The 23,308-nt window shown below is 33.6% G+C and overlaps 2 protein-coding genes across 2 annotated transcripts; one reads left to right on the forward strand and one right to left on the reverse strand.

Moving 5' to 3' along the window:
* Positions 1–2,672: 2,672 nt before the first annotated feature.
* On the forward strand, positions 2,673–10,330 carry LOC148598824 (uncharacterized). The gene is made up of 3 exons (XM_088560300.1): positions 2,673–3,694; positions 4,296–5,861; positions 8,587–10,330. The coding sequence occupies exons 2-3, from the start codon at positions 4,334–4,336 to the stop codon at positions 8,595–8,597; spliced, it is 1,539 nt and encodes a 512-aa protein (XP_088416426.1). The 5' UTR covers positions 2,673–3,694; positions 4,296–4,333; the 3' UTR covers positions 8,598–10,330.
* LOC148598825 (scavenger receptor cysteine-rich domain-containing group B protein-like) lies at positions 9,607–23,067 on the reverse strand. Its single transcript, XM_088560299.1, has 18 exons — positions 22,953–23,067; positions 22,255–22,284; positions 21,646–21,778; positions 21,112–21,278; positions 19,841–19,988; positions 18,941–19,107; positions 18,325–18,481; positions 17,484–17,662; positions 17,244–17,397; positions 15,726–15,901; positions 14,922–15,081; positions 14,285–14,454; positions 13,639–13,792; positions 13,153–13,325; positions 12,202–12,284; positions 11,706–11,774; positions 10,348–10,477; positions 9,607–9,828 (listed from the first exon to the last, which is right to left on the reverse strand). The coding sequence occupies exons 1-18, from the start codon at positions 22,978–22,980 to the stop codon at positions 9,698–9,700; spliced, it is 2,409 nt and encodes an 802-aa protein (XP_088416425.1). The 5' UTR covers positions 22,981–23,067; the 3' UTR covers positions 9,607–9,697.
* Positions 23,068–23,308: the final 241 nt, after the last annotated feature.

Genomic DNA, 23,308 nt, shown 5'->3' on the forward strand with positions numbered 1-23,308 from the left:
AGTGCCTTTCTTTCTAAAGTGGACCTAAAAATTATTTTTGACATTTCTTTAATTAAAAAAAACATGGTTAAAAGTTAGATTGAAACTCCTTGTGCATTTTTTTTTTAAATCATGAAAATTTAAGGTACACTATAGGAGCCTATGGGGCAAAGAATACAAGACTGAGACCTCTTTGTCCAGGTTTACTCCCCCTTTACCTAACCACTTAAATTATGTTTATCTATCTAGAAAACACTCGTTTTCGTTTTGCATGCTGGTCTATGTCCAGGTTTACTCAGCCCTTTACATAACCAATAGGTTTCTTTATGTTAAGAGTGCTAATTTATGAACAAAATCTGTACAAAGAACGACAACCCTAAGAAGATAGTTATAACAACGCAAAGAAGTAAAGTAAACGTCTACTACGAAACAAAACAAAACAATGTTGATTTACGGTAAAGGTTGGCCTTGAGCTGGCATTTATCATCCCGGTTGGGTTCGTTTCTTTGTTGTAAATCTTTAAATGATTCAATTGAAATAGGCAGCATATAACTACAAAAAGAACTTTTGATATATCTTGTATTTTTAACATACATACATTCATACATACATGCACAAAGTTTATGTTTCTGAATAACTGGCGATAAAGGCGTCTTCTAAAATTGCTTCAGGAGAATATTAGAGACGTAGGGGTTGAACTTAACGTAAAATCTTCGTGTACTTGGTTTCCGACAAATCTTGAACTTATTTGGAAGGAAAGGAAACAAGTACTATCTTTAAAAAAAGCTAGTCGATGCATTAAAATTTGATCATTTTAATTATAAATTTTATCAGAAAATAACTAGTGGATCGTTACGATGTATCCATCTAGACCATGAGAACCGATTTGTTCAATATGTCATAGTTTTTCCTTTCCTCCGTCGTCTACCCTGGACTTAACTTTTATAAGCATTTCAGCGTGTATTTCTAGAAAAGCAGAGGACGCTTACCCTACCGATGTCTTTGGTAATGTAGTAAATGAGCCATTTCTTACTCTTTTGATAATGCTTTTAATATGCAAATGGCAAAGTAAAGTATTTCGGATTTATTACATTGTCACAAAGTAATAAAATGTTACGTTGTGAATTGATAATACTTTTACGTTGTCAATACGTCATAGAATGTTACGTTGTCCATTGGTTTTACTTTTACTTGAAGTGGACGTAATCATACGATGTTACGTTTTAGAATTACGGGCACACAACGTTATTACGACGTATTTTCACGATATTACGTAGTCAAGACCAATCCCCGACGTCGGCACAACGTTGTGTGTTTGCTGGGTGGACCCGCTAAATATGAATGAGTGATGTCTGGGGTTTGAGGGAGCGAGGGTGGACTCAAAACCCTGACTTGGGAGGATGTTCATCAGTCGACTGCTTTAATTGTGTAATTGTCTCTTGTTGCAATTTAAGTGTTTCTCTCGGAACGTTTAGATGCATTGAGTTTTCCACAACTCTGGAAAGCATTTAATGACTCCTGCTCAAGTCGGGCTGTTTGAATAACTTCCTGAAGGTCAATTAGATTTCTTTGAATAACAAACAATATTGTGGTTGCGTTCATGCCTCTAATGAATGCCGTTATTGTCGCTCTCAGACTGTCAGTTTTTCCAAGGCGTCTCTTCTGAATGTCTATAATGTAATCCTCCAGGCCTTCTCTAAGTTTCATGCTTTGGTCGTAAAGCTATTGTTTTAATATACATGTGGAATGAATTAAACCGAAATAATTCCTAAAACGCTGAAACAACAGTCCACTATCCTTTTTTTACAGTATTCGGAACTGTTTGGAACCAGGACGTCAAAGCTATCCCCACTAATCACACTACAGATTTTATCACTATATATTTTCCACCCGTTAAAGGCAATCCAAGCTTCAAATTTCTCTATCAATTATTTGGCATCCTTGCTAGATACACTATTCCCTGTCTTAGAATTAATATGCATTACATCTGTCATTTTATTCCATACCACTGTCTGCGTTTCGATGGTCGCTGCCATCATCTTTAATTCAATTATTCGATTTCTAGTGTTAAATATTCATGATTGTCACAATACTCCATTGAAGCCTCGGATCCTCTACCAAGTGTTGTGTATGGTTTGTATGACATCTTCATTTTTTACAAATTCTATCACCAAAATATTTTATCTCCTTTTCCTCTGCCGTCAATTTAATTTACGCCGCCCGCTCCGCCCTGTATTGTTTTAAATCCTTGATACGCCGCACTAGTAGTGAGATCAGTGTACACTAGAGCAGATTGGGTGTTATATTATGTGCATCACCACATTTTTCATCGAGTGCCGTTGTCAAGATATGCGACAGACGTCGGCGTTTCTTGATATTAAGATAGGATGGGTTGATGAGATAACGACATTGATTTCACTATTCAACTTTAGGATATAAATCAATATAGCGAAAGTGGATTAAATGGCCATATGTTATGTATTCTCCACAATATACTATCTATGACCCAAGGTTGAAACTGTAAAATAAATTAAATATTATTTTTTGTGACCTACTAACCGAAATTGGTCGATAGTATTTTTATCATTTAAATGAACAAATTGACATCCGGGTTTGGTTGAAACACCCATCTTTACAATTTATTTAAAAGTTTTAAAGAATAATATAATAATAATAATAATATAATATAGAATAGAATATGTTTTATTCCATCAAAGACCTTCAAAAAGCATAAATGACACTTACTTAAAATGATAATTATCAAACGTTAACAAACATAACGGCGAAAGAAAGGTATACTCTGACATAGTCTGTCATATTGGTACAGAGTGAGTTTCAATACAATAATATAAAAGTTTATAACGAAAAGATGAACAAATTCACAATTTTAGTAACCTATTGGTAGTTTTCTTTGGCAGTCTCAGTATCTCCATAGTATTTGATAAAAACTTTCCGAAACATTTTGTTGTACAAAAAGCCACTGAATTTTGATTCATTATTTAATTTTTTTTATATGTTTATCTACTTCATTACCTATCGTAATCTTGCCAAATTATATTTACATACAAAACTTAATTGAAATTGTTTATATTGTGCTAGATGATTAACTTACAAAGCTTCAAAAAGCTATTTGTGCGTTCAAAGGAATTAGACGTCATACAAGGAAAGAAAACGTGCGAATTTATTATATTTTTAAACCCATAAATTTTCATCTAGATCACACCATATAATAAATAGAAAATGAAGTAAGGTTGTCATAAAGGAAGATGAACGGTAGACTGGTTCTTGCTTATTGGATACCAACCAAAACAGATATTTTACAAAAGAGGCAATTGACATCATGTTGAATTGTGGGTTTGTAAGTAATCATGAATTCACAAAGAATTGAAAGACCCCCAAAAGGAAATTAGATTTATGGTAGCAGTATTAAATTTGCTGTAAAGACAACAATTGGAGAAATACAAAATTTTATAACGAAAATATCTAACTTAGCTTAACGTTTATTATCATTCACTAACAAATTTAGAGGATTTATGAAGGGCAGACCATTAAAGTGACTTAACCTGTGATTCGACCAATCACGCCATGATATTAGGCTTTAGTTCTCACCTTCGGTTTGCCAAATGTGACGCAGAATAATAATAAAAATCAATATCATTACATTGCCATTCGAGATCAGTAGAGGTTTCGGAACTGTCGGATTCTGCCAAGTAAAGTAAGTACCATCTACAAGTTAAATATATTGAAATCAAGTAAGAGACTCAGGATTGTATTCTATCAACTTAGTTTTTATCGAATTACTTAGTAATTATTGAGTTTTACTGGCTAAACAATTTGATATACAAGTTAATTTCTATCATGACTTTTGTTCGTATATCTTCTCAGAAACATCATCTATATTTTTTCTTATTACAAGAAGATTCTTCATATATTGGTGAATAATATACAAAACTTCAGAACGCAAATGTTTAAATATCTACTGACTTTAAAATGTCTCTTGGGGTGAGATGTATCAGCTTAATACCCTTTTCTTTTTAATTAAAAAATAAACAAAAAAAAACAAAAACAGTAAGAATTATTAATGCATTATACTATTTGTGATGAATTTGACAAAATAATATTACTATTAATTTTATTTTTTTATAAGTGTAATACGGGTGGATCAACCCTTTGTTTTTTAATTCGGACGAGTAATGTAAAACAAGATGTTTGACACTGTAAATAAAGGTAGTATAAGTCCACATCAAAGTAAGTAAAATGAAAATGTGTGAAATGACCATTGAAGCATGTATTAGGATTCTTGTATTTTTTTTCAGTTTATTTTCCAGAAAAAAAGTATTTTTGGACGTTTAGGATGTTCTACCAGCGATCTGATTACAATACCAATCCCGGTGAATATAAAATTCACACATACGATAAAATACATGAATACAACCGTTTCCATGATTACACCCACATTCACGACTACACTAAAATACATAAATTCGAAAAGATTCATACTTATGATAAAATTAGAGAATACAAATACCAGGAGTATCATCAAATAAAGGAGCCAAGGAAGCAAAGAAGAACTTATCCTCAACCAGTACTTGAACCTATAAAACGGAAGCAGAGGTCAAAAAACAATTGGCCAGATAAGAAAATTTACACACATAAGTATCAACCATATGAATATATCCCTCCGCCACCACATAGGGAATATGTCTACAAAGAATACAAATCAAATGATGAGAACTATATTGATAAGAAAATTGCTCCTTATAATGGTAGTGTTGAGTACAAATTAACACCAGATAACTTCTATCCGTTTCGATATCGAAAAGGTAAACAGAGGAAATATTACAATGGAGATGAAAATAACAATGATGATAAGGTTAAACGAGAAACAAGCTTAAGGGATATAGAACTTAAAGATAAAGTTTACATACCAGAATTCAGACGAGAACCGGTTTATCCCGTGGCTTTTGTTTATGCCCCAAAACCAAAAGTTCAAAGTAGATCTAGTCCCGTTTACAAACCGGAAACAAGACAAGAAGAGTCATTACCAACGGCATTTGTTTTTGCACCAATCGGTGCTAAAGCATTAACTTCAAAACCAGAAACATCTGTATATAAACCGGAAACACGACAAGAGCCAGTTTTTCCAACAGCTTATGTATTTATGCCACCTCCAAAAATAACAGAGAAAAGACAACAAAGCCCACAAGTCCGAAGAGTTGCAGCAGTTCGGTCAGTCAAATCAGAAAAATCAGCCCCTCGTTCGAGCCCAGCTCGCACCATTCATACTCCTATTGGTTCTAGGTCATCATCTCCAGGGTTAGCACCGGTAGGAGCTGTTGTTGCTGGTGGTATAATTGGGGCGACTGTAGTGAATAAGACCCGTACCCCGACCCCTCCACCATCACCACCGAAAGAGCAAAAGAAACAAACACCAGTAGAAAATGACAAACATGATACAAACTCTGTGCGAAATATTTCTCCTGACGTAACTACAGCCGCTGTAATAGGAGGCACTGCAGCATTGGTCCATAATGAAAATTCAAAACCTATAGAAAAGGAACCATTGCCTAAAAGACAAGAGACACCTGTGAAAGAGCAGGAAAGTAAACCAAGTGCTCCTCCGCCTTCATCTCCGAAACCGGACAATGAACCAATCAAAACAGAACAAAGACTACCCGAACAACCTGAAAATCGCAATGAAGCCCCGGCTGCATTGGCCATCGTGGCACCACTAAGCAAGGCAAAGAAAAAGCCGCCCCTGTTGTCTTCTCAGAACAACGATTACAGTAAAGTCCCTTCATCATGGTCACCTTTACCGTTTACGGGGCCTTCACTACCTCCAGAGGTAATAGCTACAATTGAAGCCTATGACAGAGCACATGGTAAGTAGAATGAACTTTTATGATTTAAAGACGTAATTCTTCTCAGTATTGACTATGAAAAGTGGCGTTTTAAGTACAGTGAAACCTGTGTAAACCGCACAAATGTTTAGACTCGGATTCGGTTTAAACGCGTGTTCATGATTCTACAAGATTCTACATCACTACAGAAGTTCTATGGTCGTCATCATGAACTCGTGGATCGTTATGGTGTATCCATCTGCACCATGAAAACTAATTTATTCAACGGGTCATGGTTTTCCTTTCCTCGTTTGTCTACCCCGGACTTGACTTTTTATGAGCAACTCGGCGGGTGTTTCTAAAAAAGCAGAGGACGCTTACCCTACCGGTGCACCTGATCCATGCTCCCAGTTTTTAGTGGAGTCCGAGTTGCTCATTTGCTTTTGTTACTTTGTATGTATGATTTTAGTTACTGTATGTTCTTTGTTGTGTATGTCTGTTTTCCATGTCGGGTCTATGTCCCTGGATTACATTCTTTTGATTACCGCTATAACCTTGGTTCCCTTGATTACTCTTTCAGTTCACTAATGTTCAAAATACATTAAACGTAATATAAATGAACAGATGTTTGGTTAAGGCAGGTTTCACTGTTAAATCAAGAGAAACTCATGACAACAAACAGCATCACTGAAGAACTTTAGAACAACATTTACAGCAGTGTCGGAATAGTTTAAAGGGTATAAAGTTAGTCTGTGAATGCGAACAGTTTATTTTGTTTTATATTACCTATTGGCTATCACCGAACACGTGCGGCGTACAAAGCATCTTTCTATTATGGTATCATCTTCCGCTTGTTTTCTTAAGTGTTCATTGATCAAATCACCGCGTAATTTGAACCATACGAAATATAAATGAAAAATTAAAGAAATTTATGTAAGAACAAAAATGATTGTTTTAGTTTATTAGTAAAACGTACAATAATGCATTGTGTCGAGCTCAATTCATTTGTTTAGAAGTATTTTTTTTTAATATACAATCAGAACCTGTAATATGTCTCTCTAGAAATGACTACACTTTATGAAGTTTAATAATCCTCCAACAAAGGATGTATGATATCATCTGGGCCTGAGGATTTAAATGAATACATTTTGTGTTTAAACATTTATATAATATTCCCTGTATACTCACTGATGTAGTTTTCTTTCATACTTTACAAAGAAAAAATCAAATTTTTATTCAACTGTTAACCATATACTTTTTGTAGGCAGATTTAATTTAAATGTAATTCCAATTATTTATATTTCCTATCTGATTATGTATTTCCCTTTATTATTATCGATGGTTCACCTTTTATAAATTCATAAGCGACATTGTTTACTATTTTGTTCATTCTATGTAAAGATATGCAGTTGTGATCGTGAACATAGTTGTATTTACTTCAACACAAGAGAGAGTTGATTGAAAAAAAATGAAATGGTAACTTCAATTTGGTCCATATATTTTAGATATTTTTCGCAATTTTTAAAACTATATATTAACCCCACGTTGTATTACCCTCTACAGATACACAAAAAGAATATTTAGAAGAGTATTTATGTATCTATTATATACGTCTGTTTTCTAAGAATCATCCGAAATAGATAATTTTCGAATTTATAATTTATTCAAATCATCAAGATTGTTTTTCATCAAACCTTGTCAAAAATATCCAGTAAAAGTATACTAAAGTCTTATTTTTAGACCCGTTTTTTTATTTCTTGGTTATGAAGTGCTAAATGATAGATTCGAGAGTGTATAGATTAATCAAAATCAACACGAAACAAAAATTTCATTTTTCAAAATATTAAAATAATTAAATGTGGTTAAATATACGCAGTGCATTTCCCAAATTTAAACACGTTGTCGATTTATTTCAACTGTTGTGTTGCAATATGAATTCAAACTTGAATACAACTAATACCATTTCGTTGTTATATGCCAGCATATAGACAACAGAGAATTATATATTTGCCAATGTATTCCTATTCCTGACATTATATAAACAAACTATATTCATCAATATAGGGTTTTTATGTGCTTTCTCCATGAAAGTTAGAATGCAATAAATTTCATTATAAATGATCTGCATACATGCATTATATGTTTAAATGATATAATTACTATGATGTCATTACGTGTATATCTCAATGATATTTGTCATAGTTTGTGTTTAGATTTTGCAATAGACATGTATATAATATAATATAAGATAATTTCCAATATCAAATACTTCAGCTAATCAATTTATTTACATATCGTAGGGTTAATCAATCTTCAACCCTTCCTTTTTTGCGTAAGTAAAAACTGAAGCACTGTAAGTTATCAAATAATAATAACTTTGAAATTCTAAGCCTTTATGAATTTATCTCCTATACTGAGATCTGATATAACCAGTTGGTCCATTGAAATGGTCAAAACGTGCAGCACACTTACTTTATTTCCAATGAAAATTGACAATCATGTCAATTGTTTTTTAACATTGACGACAACTTGTTTTTCGTTACCGTGTTAGAGGAAGATAAAGGTTTCGGGGTTTAAACAATTGTAATATCATTTTCGGTGAATGTGTGTTTAAAGGAACTTTCTTAAGCTTTTCATTTCCCTTTCCGGTTGATCCTTGTATATCTAACAATAATTCAATTTACATGTCTTAATGTTTACAAAATCTTTCATTGTTTTTGTTAGGATCGGCTTTGTAACTTACTGTTTTATTGTATCTTTTTTTCAGTGATGGGATGAAAGCAGCAGCTACAGACCTATAGGTGCTATATCAGACTTTGTATTCTAGTCATAGTGAAAGATTCGTACATCCAACCTACTGTCTGTCATGTTGTTTTTCATTGGAAATGAATTTTGATTTTAGATGTGACAATCTAATAACCCACACAACAAATTGCACTGGGCGTTTCATGTATTCACGTTCATGTTTTTTTCAATGTGCAATTAGCATCATATTCTTGCATTTTACCAAAATACTTCGATCAATGATCAAGAAACTGAATGAGGCCAAATAATTTTAACGATGTACATTACTCCAGAGACTTAATGATGAATATGTACCTTATTGTCAATAAAATACTTCACAGACATAAAGATCGAATATCATAATCATAGTTTGGATTAATTGTACTATAAAAGTTGATTTTGACCATAAAGTGTAATAAGTTTAAACCGTAAAAAGTACATCTATAGTAGAGCAAATATGTTCTTGCGTGTTAAGCATAATTATATGATGTTACATTTTGTTTAGCAACATCTTAAAGAAAACATGTATAGCAAAAAATATGGATTAATATTGCTTACGTTAATGAGATTACTTTTTGAAGGTTCAATCTGGTCTAGAGCTGGCATGTCAGTTAGCTGGTAGTAGTCCTTTGTTTGGGCATTTGTGTAACTTTTAAGTATCTTTATTTATGTTTTCACAAGGACCTTTTCCAACTGACTTTAAGCGGTGTTTCAATGTGTATTTTTTTCACAGTGGCCAGACTTTAAAAAAGGAAATATTGTGATAGCGCAAAAATATTTTAACCCCGCTGCATTTTGGCGCCTGTCCCAATTTAGGAATGGCTAGTCTCTGTATGTCTTGTTTCATTTCCGTGTTCGCTTTAAGTTTTCAGTTATGTTGCTTGAGTATATAAGAGCAACCATTTCACTGTACCAGCGTAATAGTGTTGTCTTTAGGCCAGCTGCCCTGTGATGTGTGGGTTTCTTCGTCCATGCTTCGGTTTAAGGGCAGTGAAACGAATCATTACAAGGTACCAAACTTTTATTACAAACCATAATTATGCACATATGTCATGTACTAAATATGTTCATGAACACAATATGTTAAGTTATTTTCACGGTGTACATAGTCCACAATGTAATGGACAGTAGAGTTTGGCTGCTTGTGCGTTTGAACAGATATTAAGAGTGTCCAGTTGGTTGCAGTCTACACCAGCTTTGTCCCGACATGTAATAGATCCTCCACCTTCAAAACACGAAAAAAACATGTATTGGAATCAACGGTACTATTTAAGTAGTAATCTTAAAACCAGACAGGAGTTAATACAATCATGTCAACACTAACCCACATTACTTTTGTCTTATTCAGTACATTAACAGACCACCTCATCAGTTCTAGTGTTGAACTTTTGAGATCAAAAACAATAATAGAGAATATATATAGAATTGGTACGTTGTAAGCGTTATGTTGTCTGTTTTTTTTTTTGGTTGATTGTCGTTTTTTTTTAATACAGATCTGTATGTACTGGGGGTATTTTCTAAGATTTAAAAGGTAGGTTTGTGGCTTTTAGACAGATCTTATTTGTAGATCTGCATGAATTTGTTGGCTGGAATGTTCGTGTCATAACGGTTTTGCTTTAAACTCTAACCCATTCAATAAAGCAAAGAACTGGCGAACTGATGTCATACCACTGTATATATTTTCAGCAAAATTTTATTAAAGGTGTCAATAAAGCTACATTTTTTTCCACCTGTTTTTAATTACCTTGATTGTTTGGATCATAATCAATCAACATTTTGTTACAGAGGGGTGTATCGCAACATTTAACTTTAACTGTTTGTGCCTGTCTCTTTCTGCCAACCACTGGACCTCCAGCTGATAAAGCGTCGCATACCTAAATAAACAAACAAAATGTATAATTTGAATTAGTCTAGAGTGTGAGTCTACTCATATTTTGCCTTGTGTACTTGGTTCTGGCCAAACAATTTTGAAAAAAAATCGCAAAATAAATATCTTTAATTAACGCAAAATACTATTTATCAAGGAATAATTCTAATTGTTGAACAGTTTATACATAATACCCTGGTTTACGGCAGTTGTCACTTAAAAAGTGTAAACTGGTCCACACAGGCAAGGTTATAATGAGTATAATTTAATTTATTCTAAAGTTTTCCTTTTCTCTTTCCGGACTTGACTTTTTATGAGCAACTCGGCGAATGTTTCTAGAAAAGCAGAGGACGCTTATCGTACCGGTGCACCTGGTCCATACTACCAGTTGTTAGTGGAGTCCGAGTTGCTCATTTACTTTTGTAACTTTGCGTGTATTATTTTAGTTGCTTTGTGTTCTTTGTTGTGTTTGTCTGGTGTCTATGCCTGGTCTTTGTCCCTGGATTGCATTTAATGATAAAATGGAGTTATCGTGATTTATTTCTTAATTGAAACGTTGCTTTTTGTTGATTGTTTGAATCGCAGAGTGCGGAATAATCAACGTTAATGACGTCTCAGTATCAAGCCAGATTATACAACAAAATAGCATGGTTTGCATGCCTAAAGAGAAGCAACCAACCAATCAGAAAGCTTGTTACAAATCAAATTAAATAATTGAACGAAACAAAATATGCAGACAATGTGGTCTCTACCACGTTAAAAAGAATGCACCTGTGTTTTCTTGTCATCAAAAAAGTTTTGTCACTACAAAGTTATTCTTTGAAAATTCTAGAATATTGCAGCCTGATCTTTTCATGAATATACGACAGTGTTTTATGAACAAGCACTCGTACTTGTAAATGTAGTTCGGAAATACCAACGTTATTCTAATTTTATACATTTTTGCCAAATTAAAAAAAATGAGAGAAAAACTTGAATAATAAAATTATAATTTGTTTGTACTGATGTGGCATTTTCTTTATCGTTACTTAAAAAACTCAATATAACGTTGAACGTTAACTTGTAAGAATAATTTATATATCCCTGTTACATATATGTATGTGTACTAGTTATTTCTGTGTACAATCATGTATTTTACTACATGTATAATGATTTTATCTTTTGTTTCTAAAGTGTTTGAATTTGATTGGATTCTTGTCTGTCTCCATTTCTATAAGAAAACTGTACAAACTTACTAATTTACTCTGACACGTCAATGAAAATCGAGTAAGTCCATTAACAATGTAAGATGCCTCTTCACAAGACTAAAATATATAAAAATATTGATAGATATCAACTTAATTAATTATGACAACGTTAACTATAGGCTGGTAATTATATAATAAATCATACCTAGTGGCAGTAGTCTCGGAACAAATCAGTCAGTGGGTCTAACATGGTATAAAATTATCTACTTCTTTGATATTGTATTTGAACTAAGAGCAGAATCAAGGAATAAAAACCCGATTTTCTATACATTCATAAAACAATGCGTTCCATTGAGACGCACTACAAACAAATATTTCATGGGTAGATAACATTGTAAAAGGCATATTTTTAAGACAAATTATGCTTTATATTCATTCTATTACGAATACTTAGAAAAATCAAGGCTAATATCAAGATTTATGACTGGCGAAGACTTTCTCTGTAATAGATTCCAACCCAAACGTATGGTGATTATTTCATTACCTCACCAGCAGCGCAAACCATCGTTTCCTTACAGGTTTTTGGATCAGCCAATCCGTCACAATGGTAACATGTAATACCATGAGCTAAAATATGAAAAGCATTGAATTCTGTATTTAATTATCTCCACAATGTATTAACACCATTTTTAAAAACACGAAATGGGTTAGTGTACATTGTTTTGTAGCTACAAGCACCATCTATAGGCACAAGTTCGAATTCCAGAAATGATGTTCCACAAAAATATCTTAAGTAACAGCTATTATACAAATCTGACAGTAGGTGATGAATACATGTCAAAAACCCACCAAGTTCACTTCGGAAAAATTACAGACTACATAAACCTGTATTAGTTTGTCATTTTGTTTCGCATTTTGAGATGAAAATCACATGGATTGTGTGAGAAGTGAGTGCTTTGCAATAGTAAATTTTATTTACGAGGGAGATGAACTTTTTGAAATGGTTTTCTAAAAAAAAATATGGAAAGGATTACAGAAAGGACTATCGTAATGTTAAAACGTAGAATATTTAGACATGTAGAAATTTGTTCAGTCGTTTTTTCTACACCATGAAAAAACTCTACTAAATGTATATGCAGTTTTCAATTTTTATATATTGATGAATTTTTGGTTTAGAGAGTGTAATTATGTTGGAAGAATTACAGTCAAAGATTACCTTTTCACCACAAAAATCAAATTTCATTTTTCTGGAGGACAAATGCTACAATCCAAACATTTATCGGTAACGTAGCTACATCAATGTGCTATATACATGTAAACGTTAAAAGGCTGAAATAATAAACTACATGTATAACACATTGATCAAACTTGAAAGCACGTCTCTTTCGTCAGATATTAACCATAAAAATACTCATTTTACCACAAAATAAAGAATTACAGCTGAGAACATCTTAAACAATAGAAACGAGTGATTTAAAATAAATACTTTAATTACCTCTGCATTGAATGGTTACATCTTGACTATGTATACAAGAGTTACTTCCCCATATGTCATGATGACATTGATCCAAAGAAGTTTCATTTCCGCTACAGTTCACGTGGTTTAACCAGATAGGCATGCTGTTGTTGGCTATGTTAGTTGTAGTTACTTTTATGACCGGAGTATCACTGGAGTTATATAAGTAAAAGAGAAAACCGAAATAAAGACTCATCTATTCATTCGAGTGTATACCTCTCCCTTTTTACGGTAAAATAATAGGACACATAACTTATCGTTGCTGTATAGGCTACGAATCAATTTGAAATAAAAATAAATGACTTACGGTCCTATTGGTCATACCGGTACAATCTTTATTTTACTTGGTTCATCACTCTCTTATAAAACAGGAATGTACATTAGATCTTTTGTAATTTCTATGCCAGCTTGTGTACAATCATATTGAATAAACTATCCTACAGCTACAAATCCGTGTGAAATTACCTTGGATACCCTATCATAGAACAAACAACCTTGGCAGCTTGTAGATTAAACCCATCGCTACATGCAGTTCCCCAAACTGATTGGTGGAAAACTTCCAGTCTGCCTTCGTACGGGACAGTAGACCCGGTCAATCGAACAGGACTCTCAGTTTTTCCTACAGAACATGTAACTGCATTATACTTAAAGTTTATACAGTTTCTATTCTATTTAGTGAGATGTTAAAACTAAACTATCTATTTTATCTTGAGTTTGAATAACTTGTATATAAGTGAATTTTACCGCAACTCTTGTAAGGCAAAACTAGCACCATAAAGCAAGCTCTAAAAGTTCCCAATATAAGTCCTGATCATGATTTTGATTTATTTAAGTTTACATATTGCTTCGATTACGAATACGTGTATTTAGAAGGATTCCTGTATAAATTGTCCATATATAAACTTTACCACTTAGCAGGCAATTCTGAAGATATACCTACGGGTGACACGCAGGCATTCTTTTTCACAGTTTGTATTGCCACTACATTTCACAGCGACTTTGTTATATTTTGCCGCAGCCAAGTTGGATGGAAGCGGGGGTATCTTTTATTGAACTTAGCTCACAGGTTTTTCTTCTTTACATTATTACAACAATTTATATATATACGAACCTTCACATCTAACACCGACATCCTCGTCGTGGTCGCAATTATTAACGAAGTATGCATTGTGTCGACACTTGGACAGATCAGCCTCTGTTCCTCGACAGTGTACGTTGTCAAGGACAATTCGTCCGGTACCTTGTCCAAAGTGGGCTCCGTGAATAGCCTGAGCATTGGACCTTTGAAACATTAAACAGAAATGAAAAGTGAATTTCATGCGAAGAACACACATAACTTTAATCTAGAATGGATTAACGTTCATGAAATTGGAATAAAAAAGTTCCTTTAAGTTTTTATTGTCAAGAAAAATGCTTCAAATCATAGGGGTTCTGTTTGAAGCACAAATTCAATAAAGCACACATTTATTAAAGCACAAATTCAATAAAGCACACATTTAATAAAGTACACATATCTGAAATCAAAACGCGACTGATATTCATTCTCCTCTTCACTCGAATTAATGTTCTCGTTTGACTCACGAGATCTAGCCGGGATTCATTATCTTGTAGTGTACCAACAATAACTCTACAATTACAATAATTCGAAATACATTGTTTACTTAGGCATGCATAGGTATACATCTCTTTGTATATGATACTTCTATTTATTTCTATAACTTTGTAAAATGTTAGCAATGTCAACTAACTCAGAAAATCCAAGCTGTCTACATGCCACTTTTGCAGCTTTGTAATCGAAGGCATCGTCACATACTGTACCCCAGGCACCACCATATAACACTTCAAGACGTCCTTCAAACGGGTTCTTACCATTCACCAATCTTAATCGTAAACCAGTCGTAACGTTTGCTGCAATATAAAAAAGCAAAATTTTGGTATATCCTGGTACAGTTTTACTCTTATTTTAGCCAGTGTCATATTGCCATGTGAATTCGAATTGAGTATAACAAAAAAAGTACAAAAATGGATAAAATAAACTGTTGTAAAATCAGTATCTTGAAATCTAGACAATGTGGTGCTCGAACTCAAAGTCGACCTCGTGATTGTAAGCCCAACGCCTTAACCACTTCAACACCCTATCCTATTTTCACTATACATTATAATACATGTACAGAATAGTTTCTGTAGTATATAGATGGTGCTAAAATACGAGGTAGATGATATAACCAAAGACAACGTTGATCTGAGGGGATATTTTCTGAGTATTGTATTCCGGTGAATCATACTCTACTTCTGGTACTACATATAATGTATGTGTTTTGACTTACTTGCATTGTAAATGGCGTCATGGCAATATATTCGTTTTTCGTCAATGTGCAATTACTTCTACCCGAACATTTCTATAATTCACTTCAGTAGGCAGTATTACTTCTGAACTTCTTCTCTTCACTTACATGTACCGCCGTTGCAAATGACTGTATCGAGGTGTAACAGCCAATAACCGTTCATACTTACATGAAATCAAACACCAGAGTTAAAGTCTACCGACTTACCGGCGTTGCATATAACTGCAGCATCCTCAGTATGGTCACAATCATGCTGTCCATACCCATCAAACTGACAGTCACCAATGTTTGATTCGGATCCACTACATTGGAGTTCGTCCATGAAAATGGCTGAGGTAGTGGATGGTGCATTGAACCGGTCAAGGCCAACAGCTATTGCAGTACTGAGAAATTAAGATACAATCTTAAGATAAAAAATTGACACCCTCATTTCAATGGAGTTTCATTTAGTTTAACTGGCAAATCATCTGATTTAAATTAACTTTGCTTTAGCATAACTGTTTGCTCAAGTACAGATTTGAATTCGTAAACAAAGTACCGTTTGCCCAGCCTCTTTGTTATTTAAAAAATCTACATGCGTTATCTTTTTGTACTTTTCGAAGATGAATTTTATAGAAATTAATTGTCGAATGTTTCTAGTGCAATAAAGTTGATAATTCACATGTGAAATATATATTGTAATACCACCCGAAAAACACATCAACCCTTTTCTTTTGTGGTGCACTGATGACTTGTAATACCTAATAGCCTGTCAAAAGACTTAAATGTACTTGAAAATTGAACTATTTATTTAAATCCATAACAAATTCGCTCGCTTCGAGAACACCTGGTGATTCTGTGCAATCGTTAATTCTTAGCGTTCATTGGTACTCGCGATCATATTTGGTTATTCGCTCTTTTCAATTATTATCCAACCATTATCAAATTTTTTGTTACTCGAGCTTAATTGACCTGTAATGGCAGAGATTACTGTCAGTTGATTATCTTTTATCTTTTAATGTTAAATAAATGCAAATAATATAGGATTTAACACTGTTTTTCCCAAATTTATTGATGAGAAAAATCGGACCATTCAGCCACAAAACAATTAGAAGTTCGAATGGTCCGATTTTATACATCCTTAAATTCTTAACAGTGTTTCACCTCAAAATTCCAATCCAAAACTATTTCTAATAAATTTGTCTTTAAAAAAAATTGTTTCTTGATATTTGTAGAAAATTATTCAGTGAAATTGACATCCCAAATGGGGCATTCAACCGACAACGTGATGTAGTTGTCAAGTATTATGGGCAACTGATAACCATATTCTTTTTTCAAAATTGTAGTTTTGAATATACAATGCCGAATACGGATGAAATAAAGCATGTTTATTTATAATATGTTCATTGAATTATATTTCTCCCATTCTAAGCTGATGATTAAAAACGCTCGAGACTTTTTAACCACCGGGCCGTGATTAAATTTCTGCGAGAGTTTTCCCGCCATTTTACACTTCCGAGTTTTCTACAGATTTCATGGGAGAAACAGATTCTCCCCCAATGCTGATGGGGATTATTAAATATTAGATTTAACTATTTCGAGTTGAGAAATCTTGTACATTGTAATCCCCTCGAGAATGAAGGAAAATCTTAATATCCACTGGTACTGAACTAACGGGATTAAGCGTTTTTTATTTCCAATTCGAGTAGTACTGACGTACTGGTTAATATCTTTAAAAGATCTTACCCATTGTAACCTAACATTCTGCAAATAACACGTGCTTCTCTGTCGTCGAATTCGTCGTCACAAACGGTTCCCCATCGACCGCCATGATTGACCTCAACACGTCCTTCGGATGGAGTAGTTCCACCAACCAAACGAACGGCCGTTACTCCACCAACTAAAATATATAAAAAAACAAGAAAGATTGATTTTGTATCAAGTGCATATTTTATCAATAAACAAAATATTATGTTTCATACTTACTATCTTTTCCAGAACAGCTGACACCAGCGTCTTCGGAGTGGTCACAGTCATGGTTGCCATAGCCACCATAATTACAACCCCCTAAACTCTGCTCAGTTCCTGTGCACTGAACTTCGTCCATCAGAATATCTCCCGTACCTCTACCATAGTAGGCCGATCCAAATGGCTTTGGGTTACCACTTCATTGAAATAGAAAACAACCATAGAGAGCAATTCATTATGAGATAAAGAATGCTCGTCGGGTTTATATGTATCATTTCAATAATTAGTAAAATAATAGACAACGTAGGAATCTAAAACAAATATGAAGTATGACATATCTAGTTAAGGAATTGTTTCCCGGATGTCAGATAAGTACCTTGCATTGAAGTTCTAGACAATTTAATTAAAATTAGACATGTCAATAGTTTCAAATTCAGTCACTGCATGTAGGATCTTAAAACACTCCACTTTAGTTTCTGATCTGATGACCTTTTCGATCAGCCAATCAGATTTCATCTTTCATGATTTTGAGAGCATAATCCAAAAGAAAATTCCTGAAAATTCTGAAAAAGTCATCTAAATAAAATACACTTTAATGTATATCCTTCGACTGCATATACATAACGCCATAATCTGTTGGTACAGTGTACATTTGTGTAGTGTGGGTCGCTACTTGTAATAATAATGGATTTTTTTTTCGAGATAAAACTTATGATATTATATCAATACTTATACATTATGTAAATCTGATGTCTCTTCCAACGTTCTGACTGCCTGTTCACTTTCACAAGATATACAAAAATCTCTCAGCATCTAATAGCTACCCCTTACATGTGTGTACCGGATTATATATACTTACTCTTTGTATCCGAGCATGTTACAGACAACACGAGCGTCCTCTACCGTCCAACCATCATCGCAAACCGTCCCCCAGCCTCGCCCAAAGTTGACCTCAACGCGACCTTCGTCCTGTGTTGAACCATCAACCAATCTAACATCAACTTTTGGAGCTTGGTCTTCATGATCACGAAAAAACAGATATATATATTTTATGATTCCTGATTTGCGAAAGAGTTCTGATAGTTAAGACAGCTATCAGCATCAATATTTACCCTTGGTTTAATCTTCATTCTTGACATCCATAAAAGTTAAGTTTTAAGTTGAACTTAGGATTTGAACTTTTGATATTAAATGTTTTCCTTTTTTTCTCTGTGTTAATCAGCTTAAAACTTGACCATATTCAGTTGCAGACCTTACAAATCAGGACACGACACAAGTTCGTGATTTGTTATCATCTAGTTTATCAAGCATGTATCAATTAAAATTTCGCTCTCTGCAATTAATATTCCTACATGTACATGTACGTTGTCATTAACTGTATTAACTTATATTCACTTCCGGTAACAATTTTTTTTCAAATGGACAAATTTGTTTTTTATCAGTACTACATGTATGTATAAGATAAAACATAATACCGGTACAGAATACACCAATATCTTCATCGTGGTCACAATCATTGTCGCCTATATTAGTCATGTTACATTGCAATATATTAGTTTCCGGTCCGACGCACTTGACGTCATCCAGGTAAATTGGAGCGCTGCTCAAACCTGAACTAAACGAGGCAGGTATGGCATAGGCTCTAAAATAAAAAAAAATCAATGATATCCAATGGTAAGCCAAATTCTATAGATAAACTGACAAAGAAGAAAAAAAAATGGAACATACTGTAAGAAAACAGTTTATTGATAGTGATTAAGAAAACTCTGAATGCATCAATGATTAGACACCTTCACTTATAATTGACCTCTGGTGTTCTTAAAACATTATTGGATACTGATGCAATAATCTCTAGTTGTAACTATGACAAATTTGACAAATTCCAATCACAGAAGAATATGTGTACAATGTACATTGTGTATGCAGCAAGACTATTAATAGTGTAAATGTATGGGAAATTTGGAACAGTAATTTAGTCAGTAATATTACTGGGTTCGAAATTGAATGTTAACTATATAACGGAGTCTTTAGAACTTATCTTATTTGTTAGTTGAGTCAGCTAGATCAGCTAGATTAACACTTTTTTCAATGTTCGATAAACAAAGATATCAATGTATATACAATTGATGCATGTATTTGATTATAACATGTCTAGATGCACTTAAAAAATGAAACAAAAATCATAGCATATTTTTTAATCTTTAGAAAGTGTAATAAAGGGAACCAAGATTCGAGTGGTAATCAACAGAATATATTCCAAGGATAAATAGACAGAGACAATAGACATACACAAAAAGAACTTGAAATAACCAGGATAATTATAATAGGTGAAAAGAAAACAAAAGTAAAGAAGGAACCGTAGAATAGTCACTTACGATGGTTTTCCCATAGTTTTACACAAAACTTTTGCGGAAGTAGCATCAAATTCATCGTCACACATCGTTCCCCAAATACCATTGATGTTGACTTCAACCCTCCCACTGTTAGAATCAGGTCCACCCACAAGTCGGTATTGTACATCACCTAAAACAATTATATCAATATAAAAATGTTAAGACGAATTTTTAGTAATTTAAAATGAAAAAGCAGCAATGCTCTCAATTTTAAATAATTAAATAATTACTTATCAGTGTTATAAGCAGAGGACGCTTACCCTACCGGTGCACCTGGTCCATGCTCCCAGTTTTTAGTGGCGTCCGAGTTGCTCATTTACTTTTGTTACTTTGTATGTATGATTTTAGTTGCTTTGTGTTCTTTGTAGTGTGTGTCTGTTTTCCATGTCTGGTCTTTGTCCCTGGATTACATTCTTTTGATTACCGCTATAACCTTGGTTCCCTTGATTACTCTTCCAAGCAAAACGGCATGATATTCTTATTTACTGTAAGTCATTCTGTAGTAGGTAGAGATTCAATAAACTGGCTTTTCGAGTTCGTTCAGTTATTCTAGAATATAACGATCATTTATCATGGAATGCGTTTATTTTCATGAACCTGTATTTTCAAGCAGGAACATTGATTCCGATAGTTACTTAAGCATAATTGTTCTTGTCCTTTATTTTCTACACTCATTGAGTACTATAAATACACCTACTTGCACTTGAAGGCTAGGCAATACATAATCTAGACTTAAGTTATAATGGATTCCACTGTCCTGATTTTTAAGCGTTTTTCCGTCCATAAGTACAGATTTCAAGAAAGAAATTTAGAGTACTTAAAAATGACTATAGTTCAAAGTACAGAAAAAATGACTGAAATTCATACTACTGTAAAAGGTAAGTACTGAAATTACCGAAAGAATTTTCTTACTGAAATGTTTTGTGATAGAAAAGTACTGATTTTATATCGGCATTAAAAGTACACAAAATCTGTAGTTAAATTTCTGGAAGTGTAGAGGTCGTCTGCGTAGATATAAGCATTCTCAGTGGCGGCTCCAGAATTTTAGGTTAGTGGGGAGAGAGGCGAGCCAAAAAAATTCTTGTCACCGGTGAGGATCACGAAGTGAGTGTTTTTCATGATGTAACACACACAATTTTTCAAAAAAAAATTCTAAGGGGGGCATTCCCTCCGGGGGACCCTGGATCCGCCACTGATTCTGACAAGCCATGCAAGTATACAAATACAAAGACATACTGAACATTGCATCTTACCTGGATCGCAAATGACAGCAGCATCTTCGTCATGAAAACAGTCATTGATGGCGGCAGCTTGACAGTCATCTATTGACTGTTCTGTTCCATCACAGTTAAGTTCGTCGTACATTATTTTACCAGTTCCGTCACTGAAAACACCACCATTTACTGGTGCAGCAACTGATCTGAAAGTAACAAATATCACAAACATTACGAAAACAAATAAGAGAAACACTATAAAATTGATAAACAAACAGCCCCTTACACAATAGTCAGTTTTCTATATTCAAGTAAAATTGAAAAGCATTGTCATTTGATGTTCAATATATATATGTTTTTTTATTAGTTAATACATTATGTGTTAATTTCATGGTAAAAGTTTTTTTTAATGAAAAGGATTTTAATTATCGCGCAATTAGATAAAACTTACTCAAATATAGTTCTTATTACTACAATACTTGTAGCCACTGTCAGACAATATAATTTGAAAGGTTCAATAATGTATACTACATGTATACAAAATACGGTATAAAATACATGATGTACACTTACGTTGAACTACCAGCCATACGACACACTACTTTGGCTTCATTTTTACCAAAACTGTCATCACAAACCGTACCAGTGACACCATTCTTATTAACAATGATTCTTCCAGATGTCTTCTGTGACAGGGATACAGTCACTATGAAGATAACACATGACGATTAGATGCCAACGAGGGCATGTGAATGACAGACGTACATTAAACAAAATCAAACCTTTATCCTCACTGGACTTGCCATTCAACCACCTGCATGGGTAGTATCTTGTAAGAAGCAGGAATTTGTGCCGTTCGATTTTTTTGTTGTTGTATTTTTGAGGATATGTACTTTGTGTTTATGTTGGTGTTCTATTAGTTATCTTGTCAAATGAATTTGTCAAAGTATCTTTGGCTTGCATTTTCGTACAGCGTAATGCATGTACAGGTTTTATTATAACTAATCAAAGTTGCAGGTATATATGAACTATATTTTTAATTCAAAATTGAAATCTGACTTTTCCCAAATATGAAAATGCAGCATGGGTATCATTAAACCTCTTTCGCATTATTACAATGTATGGCTGATGACCCGTGTAATTTGAAACTTTAAATAAGAAATATTCATAAGAAATTATTACCTTGACATCTGACGAACTGCAACAACCCAACTGAAAAGGAAAGACTTTATGTAGGTTAGATTGTAAATGCGCATTGTTATATGTACATGTACTATACTTTCTACATTTTTTTGCAATAAAATGCAAAAGGCAACACTTCGCATACATTTTTATGTATATAAAAGAATGCAGTGTTTTTTATCATTGATATTCATGTATACATATGTTTAAGTGTGGAATAACTGGTTATTACTAATAATATAAAAGAGGCAATACTACATGTATCCTGTCGAAATGGTTTCATGTATCATTTTGACACACATCCGTGAGTTCACTTTTTACTGAAAAAAATGCCTGACGCATTATCATTTTGTTATAATGTCCTTGACAAAGTAACGTCCTTTTGCGATGAAAGGATTGTCCTGCCCTCAGTTAGACAACTGACAAGTCAAATAAGCCGTGCATTGAACCAGACGTTTGTCCTTCATTACCTGTAATTTACTTGTAAGGTCTGAATCTATTATACGGCTCAGTTGGATATCATTTCACTACGATATCCTGGAAATATTATACACGGGTAAATTGCACAGAGGAAGCAGAAAGTATTACGACACATTTCAAAAAAGAAACTTCTTACCTGCACAAAAGTCATGTACATGAGAAACTTAACATAGAATCAATTCAAGCTATTGTGCCTGTAAAAATATTGATCACTTTACCTGAAATAACTAGAGGCAGCCAATTCATTTTGAAATTTGCTTGACCCCTACCGTTCGGATAAATAAGTAGAACACAATGCCCTTTAATGATAAGGGGTTAAATACATTGACAGAATAATTGGCACGTTTGTAGATATGTCAGCACTATCTTGGTTCTAAGTTACGTCTACGGAATGAACATCACGAGAGAGACCATCTTACAGTATACAATGTGCATGTATGTAAATGATGATGTTTTAAGGAATTAAACTACACGTGAAGTATACACATATGATACAATGTTACATGTACATTGTAGTTATGTGAAAGAAATAAATAATTATTCAAAATAATTTATACATCCCTATCTCGTGGCT

This window comes from Perna viridis, chromosome 14, assembly GCF_037379345.1.
Source record: "Perna viridis isolate PV_CMFRI_1.1 ecotype Kerala chromosome 14, ASM3737934v1, whole genome shotgun sequence".
In the NCBI taxonomy this organism is placed as follows: Eukaryota; Metazoa; Mollusca; class Bivalvia; order Mytilida; family Mytilidae; genus Perna; species Perna viridis.